General features: G+C 42.8%; 1 protein-coding gene across 4 annotated transcripts in view; it reads right to left on the bottom strand.

Moving 5' to 3' along the window:
- micu3a (mitochondrial calcium uptake family, member 3a) overlaps positions 1-12417 on the bottom strand; it is a gene marked incomplete at its 3' end in the record, with an annotated part of 61181 nt that extends 48764 nt beyond the window's left edge. For 3 of the 4 annotated variants that reach the window (XM_080793976.1, XM_080793977.1, XM_080793979.1), the window contains exon 1: positions 12125-12417. In XM_080793976.1, coding sequence (XP_080650102.1) covers positions 12125-12397 — 273 coding nt within the window. In that variant the 5' untranslated portion in view covers positions 12398-12417. The remainder of the gene's footprint in view (positions 1-12124) is intronic. The other variant, XM_080793978.1, reaches the window with a different exon arrangement.
- Positions 12418-12500: the final 83 nt, after the last annotated feature.

The following is a 12500-nucleotide window of genomic DNA, read 5'->3' as shown; positions in this document are numbered from 1 at the left end:
TTCTGGGTGTATTTGCACATGTAATTCTGACTAATTCAGGTGTGTGGAATTCATTTATGATACTATTTTAAACATTTTGGGTGATATTGACCTTTAAAGGTCATGGTCAAAGTCATTTTGCTAAGACATTAGCCATAACTTGACCATTGCTGGGAGTAAGCATAAGTGCAATTACCGGTGGTCTATTTCAACTAATTTATAATTAATTTCTGATATTACTTTGACCATTAAGGATAATCTTGTGATTTAGATATCAATATACATCTTTTTATTCAATTACTCAATTTACGATTTTTGTCTTTACTTTCACTTTTTTCGTAATTATTTGTTTTATTTATTATAACAAAAGACATGAACATAAATATAACAATTCTAAATGCCCCCCTTTAACTTTTATTTTAATTGGTGCTTTAATTAGAATATGAGTCTATATGGAAATAAAAGTGATATAGTCATAACACAAAATCAAATAACACTTTTACTAAGTGCACCATTGTGTGCATGCCAGTTAGTGTGATGGTTTTGGGTCTTAATGCCAATTCTTTGTAACCTGACGCTGCCAGATGAGGGCGGTATTGCGGAAACATATTCCCCAACACAACACTCATCTGGGATCTCTGACGGAGTTGAGCCCTGAGTCAGATCTGCTTCGTACCGAACCAATCAGCGTGAGCTAAAGGCGGGATGCGGATGTGACGGTATATAGACACGTCGATATGATTGGTTGTGTTTGCACGCCCACACGGTGATAGACAGACGCTCCCATCCAATCATCTACCATGTATCTTGAAAAAAAGGAACAGCCCCGTCATCGAATTTGCTTCCGCGATCCCAGATCCAAATAAGCTGTGAAACAAATTTGTGTAGCAAGCTTTTTGGATCTGGCAGCGTCAGGTTAAATTCTTTGGAGTTTGGCTGGAGACCTGGAGTTGGTATGCTGGTGCATCATCAAGAATGCTGTAGTTTCCAAAAGAGAATGAAACTGGAATCTACATGTGGCTACTGTCAATCAGTATGTAAATCTTTGCAGAATGGGACTGCATAAACGACCTGCGTCATGGCTCATGGTATCTTGAACAAATCAAGGTTCTAGAGTTCACACATCCTGAGCTCTACTGGCGCTTTTCTATAGGCCAGTGTGTTGTTCAGGATCGCCCAGGCTGATTCTGCACTGGACGTGAAATGAAGGTCGAGCAGACCATTCAGCGAGGTCCAGCTGGTCACTATGTAGTAGGAGAATTTGTGGCAGAATTTGAGCTCTTGTTCCACGAGATTGCATGGGTCAATCACCAATGTCCTCAACCTTCTCACCAACAACCACACCATGAAACACACAGAATGCCATCTCCAGCATGCACTGAATACCAATAACCGGCTTTCACCGCCTTACATTCAACCGTAATGTGGTGATGCTGCTGGACTTTGTGCTAGAGTGTCAGAATCCATACTCGATGGCGGTCAATGTGCCTGTGCTACTGCACAATCTGCTCACAAAGCAGGCTGTTGACCGAGGGGTCGCTGCACGCCTGCTAAATTGTCTAAAAATGGGGAGCGTGTCTACTGCTCATACAGACAGGAGAGGTTAGTTTAATAGACTAAAGACAATGAGCACAACCATACCAAGCAACCACAGAAGACACCAACAACCATTCTGAAGGAGCAGAAGTTAGTTTCATCCAAAGACATGGCCGAGGCAGATACAGTAGGACTATGGGCATTGCTAAGGAACGGAGCATGAATATCCAGGAGATACTTACTCACGATGTGCTCTCAGCATCTCCCCTGCTTGATGATGACCTTCCAGCTCATGTCAACAAGTCAAAACTTGTCAGTGAGACTGAGCCTGAACTTGACCTCACCCAATGGAGTCCAAAGTCTACTCTTGCCACTTATGTTGTGGTAGACTTCATGTAAAAAATGCGGCAGATGCCACAAGCACAATTGCCTACTTTAAGTGCTGTTATCGAAATCATCATCAGGTCAACATCATCCCTTTGCCAAGAGCCAGAGTTCATCCATATCATACTCGATTCTTAAATTGAGATGTCTCTAGTCTAAAGGAAGGGGTGCGCATGCAGCGCACAGATTCAAGAACATGAATCGACATTGTCATGGCATGAACAGAGAAGAACCTATCCCTCAGCAACTTCACAAATTCTGGGAGTCTAAGAAAAACAAGCCAAATCTCCAGCTGCTAGTTCGGGATATGGTGTGCCTGCCATCAAGTCTGTGGCAATGCCATCATTATCAGCTCTGTTGTCTGTGATGATGAGGTGCTCCCAGCAAAGGCAGCTGGCGGTGAAGAGATCCCAGACCTCTTGAACTGGATTGAGGAGGCTGTCACCAGATTGGTGGTGAATGTGGAGTGGGCTGTTCGTGTGAAGCAGAGCAAGAGAGTTGTCATATAGTCACCTTCACATTACTGCTACACTACACCCCATACTCCTAAACACATGGGGTTGAAGGAGATCTGGCAGCAGTATGGCACTGGCAAGCACCACTAGCCACGACCGTGATCAAGTCACATATCCTGACTGCCATGACTGGAGAAGACTGCATGAGCAAGGTGGGGACCAAACATGCAGCTATGGCTTCTGACCCAGTAAAATATTTAACAAACTTTGAAGAATCAGACACCTTGACAGAACAAGACACAGCGTTGGCAGAGAAATACTTGGTGCGTGTCTGGGCAGGGGCCAGGTCAAGTACAACTGCTGAGACATTTGATGACCTCAGGGTGGAAAGCTATACCAGTACCAGAGCTGGAATTGATGCTCTCCCTCCCACAAATAGTGTGATCACAGGTTACATCCAAAGAGGTGCTTTTCTGATGCATCAGTCTTGCCACCTGCTTGAGACAGCAAAGTAACCCAAGGCACTTTGGTACACTGCCATCAAAATGTCTGAAGCCCTTAACACCCAGTTTGCACACAGTATGCAAGTGGGCAGGCAAGTGTGACACTCGGTGATATGGTTCTGTGCATCATATTTTGCCACGGAAAACTGGAACATCCCTCATGTAAAATCCCATCAGAATGGTTCACTTTGTGTGAAATTGTTATTTGATTTTGTTATGATTGTTATATGTTTAAAAACGAAAAATACAATAAAAGTGAAAGTAAAGACAAAAACCGTTGAGTTATTGAATAAAAGGATTTATATTGATATCTCAATCACAAGATTATGGTCAAAGTAATGGTCAAAGTAATATCAGAAATGAATTATAAATCAGAATTAGTTGATATAGATTTATTGCACCTGTTTTTACTCCCAACAATGGCCAGGTTATGGCCAAAGCCTTCGGAATGGCAAAATGACCTTGACCTTTCAAGGTCAATAACACCCACAATGATTGAAATACTATCAGAAATGAATTACACACACCTGAATTAGTCAGAATGGAGGTATTACATGTGCAAATACACCCAGAAACAAAAGTTGTATTTTCATCATAGCCGATGGCGCCGGCCATATTTGATGTGGCCATTGCGCCATTCGTGTCACTATGGCGGACGAGCACCTCGTTGATTTATCATGTCTATGGACCCATTGACTCAGTTCAAGTGAGAAATTCCCCATTGAATCCTCTAACACCAAAATGCGAGCAGGTCTACAGGTCAGGTACTGGATTATAATAACGTGGGCAGGGGGGGTGGCATCAGGCCAGCAGATCTCAACAGTGAGGTGCTGGAAGAGGAAATTCCATACATTTTCTGCATAGCAGATTTTATTTTCAGCTACAATGACATAACAATCTAAGATAGACTTACACTATACTGTGATCAACGTGGTTGTAAAACAATGCTCTATGCTGGAAATGGTCGACGTCAGCACAAATCAGCAGCACATGCCCAAATATGGAAGGCAACATGCTGGCGTTTGGCGTGTATTGAGAAAGTGAGGTGCGTTTTCTTCGTGGCATGATGTATTCCAGTCCAGTTGTTGGCGGTGGCAAGCATGAGTCTTGTTTCTTGTTTGTTGTTCACTTTGTTGTTTGTAGAGTGGGCGAGTCCGTTTAGTAGTACAGTGCAGTCAGAGAGTAGGTCACACACAGGAGCAGTGAAAGGGGGAGGAGGCTCTGTGCTGGTGGAGAGTTTGGCAAACATGACGATTTTGACGTCACAGAAAGTTGTTCCATGGGATCGTGTGGTGATGTAAAACAATATTTATACAGTAATTAAGACATTTCCGTCAATGAAATGTAGCCTATATGTTTTCTGGGAGCGTGCAGATTTTATTTTGCATATAGAGATGTGTGGTAAAAGTGTGGTTCGGTCGGAGAAAGAGTTCGTATAAACGGCCATGTGCTCATGTACCCCCTGTCTATTAGGGTAGCAGGATAATGTAATGTAATAATTATTTAATTAACGAATTAAATAACCTTATTTTATTCTGAAGGCAACCGGATGTCTTAAATTAGCTAGCTCTCAAACAGGAAGTTCTAAATTTGCTTATTAGACGGAGCCAACTCGCAGGCAGTGCCTCAGCCCAGATGCAAGAGGATCGTTACAGGATTCTATAGGTCACCAGTTTTGGTGTGACACACACGGCTTCCACATTTAGCTTCATACTGGGTGAAAGTGTCCTTCCAAAAATATTCTTTTCGCTCGAAATTCTTATTCACAATGACATTGAGTTGAGGTGTTTGTGTTTTAGGGTAATTGTTGCATAAGCGCTATTTCGCACTCGAGTCCCGTGACCAGGGCCATCTCCCCTGTGTCTGAAGCAGCTAGCATGGAAGCTATATGGATTATGGAACCTTTCCCTCCGATTGCACACAACCATGCCGTTATCCACGCGTCCATCCGATAGCTTTTAATGTAAATGTCCCATCCACTGAGCAAAAGCGATATAAGCGCCTTATTCATTCATTCGATTAATTTGGGTGTGGGGCTGTGCAGTGCTGTGGGCTTTCTGGCGGAGCTGCTGCTGCTGTTCGAGTCGCTCTCTATGGAGCAGTATAGAGTAGGCGTGGCGCAGCATTAGAAGGGCGCAGCAAATTCACGACATTGAGGGGTAGAAACCATCCCGGTCGCGTGGTTCATCTAACGTGTGTGTCACTGTGAAGGACTGGCCCTTTAAGTGAACGTAGTTGGCGTAGTAGACGCCAACATGACGATTTTGACGTAGGCTGTTGAGATTGAGCAACAATAGCGTGTTTGACAAAAGTAATATTTAAACAGTAAATAAGACATTTTTGGCGAATGCAATGTAGTCTATATGTTTTCTGGGAGTGTGCAGATTTTATTTTGCATAGAGAGATGTGTGGTAAAAGTGTGGTTCGGTCGGAGATAGAGCACGAAGAAACGGCCATGTGCTCGTGTACCCCTGTCTATTAGGGTAGCAGGATAAATACAGAATGAGAGAGTGAGGGAGAGAGACAGCCATTACACAGCACCACGGACAGCGACATGTGGGCTCGACAGGACTCTCTTTTTGTTTCTTTTTCTTTTGCATTTATTGATAGATATACAGTAGTCTGACAGGAAATGGGGAGAGCCATGGGGGAAACACACATCAAAGGTCATTGGGATCGGGACTCGAACCCGCGACACGCTGTCAGGCATTTACCAGCCTACTGTAGGTGCCCAGACGGCTACACCAGTGCAAATTCAATAAGGAAGATCTCTCACGCTTTTATTAAAGGCGCAGTGAAACGGAAACGGTGAACAACATGAAAATGGTTTTTCCACATGAAACACCGGTCTGAAGTTTCTGAACCAATCAGAGTGTCGCATCCCTTCAGGCGATGGGACGGTAGCTAGGGACGGTGGCTAATGCTATGCGCAACAGCGTGGTGTTGTTTGTTTATAAATCAGACGGTCGCCCATCACAACCAGTTTACTGTTATGTGGCTTATTTCTACCCTATAATGTTTTCAGAAACATATTTTAGCGAGATGATTAAGTTGAAACCGAGTAATACACTGTCTGAATGTTATCTTGAATGGAAATAAAAACGGAGAAATCTGTAATCAGAAGCAGCTGTGTTGCATGGATGCGCAGACATGGGGAATTAAACATGTGAGCTTCATTTTTATTGGCTTTTATCGATGTGTACCTCTACACGTCATCACGCAGCACGTTTTCGTTTTAATAAATAAATAATACAATCGTTTTTATGGACCTTTGATATAAAAACACACAGAAATGAGAATTTTCCCATTGTTTTGGCATCCATTGTTAGGTATGCCCATATGATGACCACGGATATGGTCTAAAAGTGTGAAAAACTTATTTTTCATTTCACTGCGCCTTTAAGGTTATCAGCACTGGTATAGTCTGCGTCACTTGCCTGATTTTTGCCTGATGAAGACCTAGTGTCGAAACGTTGCAATTCCTTGCCTTTAATAAAAGTAGCATGGCGCTCTAGTCTGCAGATGTTTTTTCCTCGTCCTTGATGTTTGCCTTGATGCCTGACACATCACCTGGCCTAAATATAGGCATTGAGATGTGCACACAATCTTCTCTGTGAATAATAATAATAAAGCTTTATTTGTATAGCACCTTTTAAGAACAATTAAGTCACAAAGTGCTTTTACAGAGAGACAGATATAAAAACATAGCAAGGAGGCACACAATAGAAGAAAATACATGACAATAACAACAAGAAATCAATAAAATCACAAATCACATGGGTAGGGGATTGAATGCAGATTTGTAGAAATTAGTTTTAAGGAGTGATTTAAAACGGGGCACAGACTCGGCAAGCCTGATCTCTAGGGGCAAGGCATTCCAGAGTCGGTGCACGGATAGCGAATGCCCGGTCGCCTACAGTTTTTTTGCGGCCTGATTTTTTTTAAAGAAGGGCCGTGCCAGATGAACGTAGGTCACGGACTGGTTTGTAGGGGACGAGTAGGTCAGATATGTAAGAGTCCGGATCTAGCTTTGAAGGTGAATAAAAGTATTTTGAAATGTATTCTGTATGAGACAGGCAGCCAATGTAGGGTGGCCACTGGCCAGGATAGGGGTGATGTGATCCTATTTTTTGGAGCCTGTTAGGAGGCGAATACTATAGTCTGCGTCACTTCCATCTTCCCGTGCTGTCAAAAATCCTTTCATTCACAAATCCAAGCGTGAGCCCTACTAACCAATCAAATTCTAATCTACAACCAATCCGAAGCCAGCCAATCAGCGATTGGGCTCTGTTTTATCAAATAGATAGAGGATGCCTTTATGGCTTATCTCCGCTCCTGTAGAGTTCCACTTCCGTGTAAGCCATTATGACATTTTTGACAGACCATGACAAAGGAACGCATTGTCAGAAAGCGCTAACACACAGTGAAAAGCTCTGTGATTATCAACGGTCAGGGAACCATTCGTATTGGAGATAAATATTTTGTGACTACTTAAAAGGTAAGAATGAAATCACATTCGTGTGAAGTGAGGGACGCTCTTATCATTATCCATCATCCCATTCCGTGCTCATACAATCCAATCATCACATTCCGTGATGAACAACAGACACACAAAGCTGGGCATAGGAGGGAATAGCACCCCTCAAAAATAGAAAATCGCTGCCAGGGGGTGAATTATCTTTGTATTTACTCCGGCAGTGAATAAGGTTACTAGATTATAATCCAATCAACTTCACACATGGTGGGGTGTACTGCACTGCAATAACTAAAGGGGCTGAACATGCGCTAACTATTGAACACAGAGAAAACTCTGCAGTTCACTATGCAGACAGCAGCAAAACTGTATCTCCCCCCTGTTGTCTTTGAGCCTTCATAATGAGAAGATTGGGCTATTCTTAGCATAAACTCTTTAGTTTCTGAGATGCTGAGTAGTCAGCAGCTCTGGCACAGTACAATGAGGGTATATAGCGAAAGCATCCACATGCGCTTGTGGGCAAACACACGCACACACGCACGTGCACACACACACACACACACACACACACACACACACACACACACACACACACACACACACACACACACACATACTGAACCTCAACACTCCTTTCAACTTGATTAGCATTTCTTCTCTTTTCTCTCTCTGTCTGTCTGTCTGTCTGTCTGCCTCTCTCTCCCTATCTCCCCCCCCTCTCTCTCTCTTTCTCTCTCTCTCTCTCTCTCTCTCGCTCTCTGAAAACCCCATCAGCCCAGCAGCTTGATTAGTAGAGAGTGGCTGTGCCAATGATTGTGCTGCATGCCGCTGTATAATTAGCAGAGTGGCTTCCAAATGTAACCCTGCTTGGCTGCAGGGCTCTGCTCTACTCAGCAGAGCTAGCATGCTTATTAGCATACGGATTCATTCATAAAGCTTTGATGCTTGCCTTCACCAAGGGCGCTCATGGAGCCATAAATAGGAAACGAGGGGGTTGGCTTCTTATGGTGCATTGGAATGCCTGTGGCTTTGTCTCTGGATAATTAATCAAGTTTATAAAGTTATAGAGTTAGGTTCATAAACTGAACATTTTGGAAGCTATTTGGAAATTAATACATGGACCTTTGTGTTATATGTCCTCCTTACAGCATTTCATTTTGGAATGACTATTTATGAGAATTGACTGAATTGAATTGTTGGAAGACATAAAATAAAATGGAACAGCCTGAAATAGCTGCATAATTTTAAAAGAGAAAAATATTGGCCCCTACCTACGTTAAAGTACCCCCTGCCAGGCCTCTTCCCAATTATCCCCATCAACCTTTAGTGTAATCTATATTGAGCATGTACATTGTACAGTATGTATACATTTAGGTGGCAATGGCATTGTAGTTTTATTTCTGAAAAGCAGAAGTTGTTAGAGAATTTGTTATGAATGCAGAAAGTTATTTCATTATCAAAACAAAGTTATTACAAACATTTATTTGAACGTACCACAATGTAATACAAACTGTACACACTTTCCATACACAATACATCAAATAAAAAAGGGTTAGCCTAGCCTACCCAATAGCTAGACCCATAAGCCACATTTGTGCCAGGTTTGGAGGCGGTTGCACTACTGTACCATTTGCAATATTGTCCCATGGTTGGATTGGGGTATACATGTCCATTCCCACTGATCCTTATCTGATCTCATTTGGATTTTGGGGAGTTCAAAACCAAAAATCAGGATTGGGATCACTCTGATATCTGATCAAATCAGGAAATCCAAACCAAGCTGTGATCTGGATCAGATATTCAAAATGGGTATAGTTCAAAACACAAACATAGGATTGGGATCAGTTTGATCAAAAAATACATTGATACCACTGGGACTGGGGGGCTCAATTGTCAGTAGATTAGCAAAACACACTTTATAATTAATTTGAACATAATGTTTCAATATACATTGAAACACAACAAGATGGTAAATTGAAATAACTAGACCAGTGCCCGACTGTAGAGCACTGAGTCTGTAACGATTGAAGTTGAAGATCCATGCCGCACCCGGCTATGCAATACCCTTTGTACCCGTGTCAGAGTACCCGTTCCACCCCATCTGTGTCCCTTTTATGCCCATATATGGAGATTTCTGTATGTGTCTCTCTCTGTGTCTCTTTATTCCTATATATGTAGCTTATATAAATGTTTAAATATTAAGGCATAGAGGTAAGTCACTATAACGCCTCATCATTGTCTTTCTAATTAATTAACATGCTAATCAACATTTGATGTACTTTAATAACAATAGCTGCACCTTAGCATGTTAATTAGAAAGATGATCTAAGACAATGATGAGGCGTGCCTTATGGGAGTTGGGTCAACTTGGGTGGCATATAGACCTACAGTACTTATTATTATCCTACAATTTATCGTCTACAAATAAACTAGACTAAAAGGCGGTGCAATTACTTCAGACTAAAGTTTTGGTCTCGACCAGAAGAGAAGGGGGGGGGGGATTACTATGTGGAAGGCAGTGGCAAACAGAAGGGTGTTTTAAAATAATTAAGAGTGGCTGCAGTTTGGATTCCAGGGGCGGGTCTGAGAGAACTCTGACAGGATTGCGGTGGCATTTGGAAGAGCATGGGAAAGAAATGCGGACCATTGGAAAAGCATTACAATATCCACATGAAGACAATTAAGTTGGCCTACTATCACCTTAAGAACAGTGACAGCTCTTGCCATATTTCTCAGGGAAGGCAATTGTTGCTATTATGGATACTGTTCCTTAAGTTCAAACCCAGTCATTGCCAAATGCCAACTCAGCTTAGCACGGCATGAGTTGTGTGATGGGCGAAATACTCTACTGGGAGCTGAGGCGTTGAGCTCCAACTCAGGCCTCAAAGATCCATCCCAGCACATCGAAAAATGGATAGACAGGCAGAGCTTTGCGTGAACATGCTAAAACTGTCAGTCACGGCAGTGTGGTTATTTTGATAGAAAATTCCTCTCTTTCAGCGTTGGTGGAGCATCTCCAGTCCACATCACTCTAATGAACAAACTGCCATTTATTATCAAGAATTAAATGGCTTATGTTTCAGCATAATTCAGAAAAAACTTGTCTTACATAATCACTATATATTAGAGAAGGGTGCTCATACTTTTTTGGCTTGAGAGCTACTTTCAAAATGACCAGTTCAACAAGATCTATTGACCAAAATAATTATTATCCCTTTGCTGGAAATAGTATGAAGTTACATGAGACACACTTGGAATGGGAAATAGAGGGGGGGAATGGAATTGGTATAGGTTCTCTTGCATATACTGTAACTTAGTAATGTTACTGATGTTTGTGTGCAACACTCTTGAAAACAAAGTATTGCATTGTGGGTTTGAGCTGACAAGCCCTTTTTGATTATATGTTTTAAGGCATGTCATGTGGTCTACCAGCACAGCCTTTGTGATCTAGTGGTAGATCATGATCTTAGTGTATATATTAATAGAGACGGCACCGGATTTCTCCTCCCATCCACTTGCATTAAGTTGCTCAAAAGCGCATGAGGCGATTTCACTCCTCCTTCCGGGTAGGAACTGAGTGCATTCTGGGCTGGATTGGACCCAAACACGTGAACGCACTGCCGTTGACTATCATTGCACGCGTTCACGTAAGTGGTCAATGATTTTAACATAAATAATTAGTTATAGAGGGCTAATGTTTAAATGCATATGTCTTATTAGCCAGGGATCCTTTTAAGGTAGCTAAAGATATGATCAACAATTACTTCTGGCCTGGGCTGTGGGTTCGACTCCCGATCCCGACGGCCTTTACTGCATGTCACCCCCCCAACTCTCTCACCATTTCTTGTCAGCCTACTGTCTATCCCTCCATAAAAAATATAAAATAAAGGCAAAAGCCACAAAAGAACATTACTTCTAGCTGTCTTGTCCTCATATGAGCATACAAGTACACAATAGGCCTATACAAGCCTCCAAAATGATTCAAACTAATTTGAAATCAAAGATTTCATTCATTTAGAATGTGTTTTTATATTAGCTTTATATGAGCTTAGGCTATTATATAAAATAAAATGGGCCATAGACGTACAAGTCTTGCCACAGACACTTTGTCGGTGTACGGACATGTTGATGAGCCCTGGTCAAAAGTGCTGTGTTCTTTTTAAACAAACTAATAAAACTGTTTATTGAATAGGGTATAGTCTCTCTCTCTAGCATGCCTGCCGCTATTTCAGCACCAGCTGAGGTGGAGAGCGACTCTCCTTCATCCTCAGCATGTATCATCATAGTCATCACCACCACCACCAAGCCAACGAGTGTGAGCCAGCTGTTTCCATGGGGTGTGTGGGTTGGGAAACTTGGATTCCCAAGTTTCCAAATGACACATTCTATCCGCCCAAAACGGAAAAAATAGGCCAATCTGGGCCATAAATAAACAGAAGCGGCCTAGCCCTGCTCCAAGGCCTGCAGCTACTAGCCTACTGTAGGTCTGAGAGTCTAGGAAATGCAGTGAGGAAAAGTCACAGCACCTTCCTCAAAGACCTGTCTGTCTGTCTGTCTGTCTGTCTTCTCTCTCTGTGTGTGTTCCTTTATGCTACTAAAGAGGAATAAAGCAGTAGTATATGCTAGGTCTATTCGGCATTTAATAGAAAGCATTTACAGACAGTCACTATATGTGGCAATGTGGCATTGCGATGTTCGGGTGAATCCAGAAGCCCTATGTTTCCCTGAATTCACGGCTGTTCCGTTATACAAGCGTCAGGGTCTAAAAAGGGGAGCGAGGGAGTCCTTCCTACCTTTTCCTTGGCTTCCACTGCGGGGATGGACGGCAGCAGATTCAGTCCGCGGATGCTGTGCTTGTTTACCCCCGTCCTGCCTCCGGTGTTGTTCGTCATATCGTTGTAGAAGTAGAACGCCACCGCGCCTCCCGCTGCGAGAGACACCCCGACGGACACACACCTCCGCGTCCTCGCTCTTCTGGCCGCCTGACTCCCGACGAGCTCGTTTCCAATCACCGACCAGAGGTTCAGCTTGCTGGCCAGCGCTGATACTCTGCGGAAAGCGGCCATTGCTGCTGTTGTGTTATGTTGCTGTGATGGGAAATGAGTGCAGGCAGACAGACAGGCAACACAAGACCGTGTGTTCTCTGGTTTCATCGCGAGATGTGCGGCC

The sequence above is a fragment of the Protomyctophum bolini genome (assembly GCF_963924005.1).
Source record: "Protomyctophum bolini genome assembly, chromosome: 3".
NCBI lineage: Eukaryota > Metazoa > Chordata > Actinopteri > Myctophiformes > Myctophidae > Protomyctophum > Protomyctophum bolini.
Note: the sequence above shows the minus strand (reverse complement) of the source record. Positions and strands in the feature narration are given on the sequence as shown.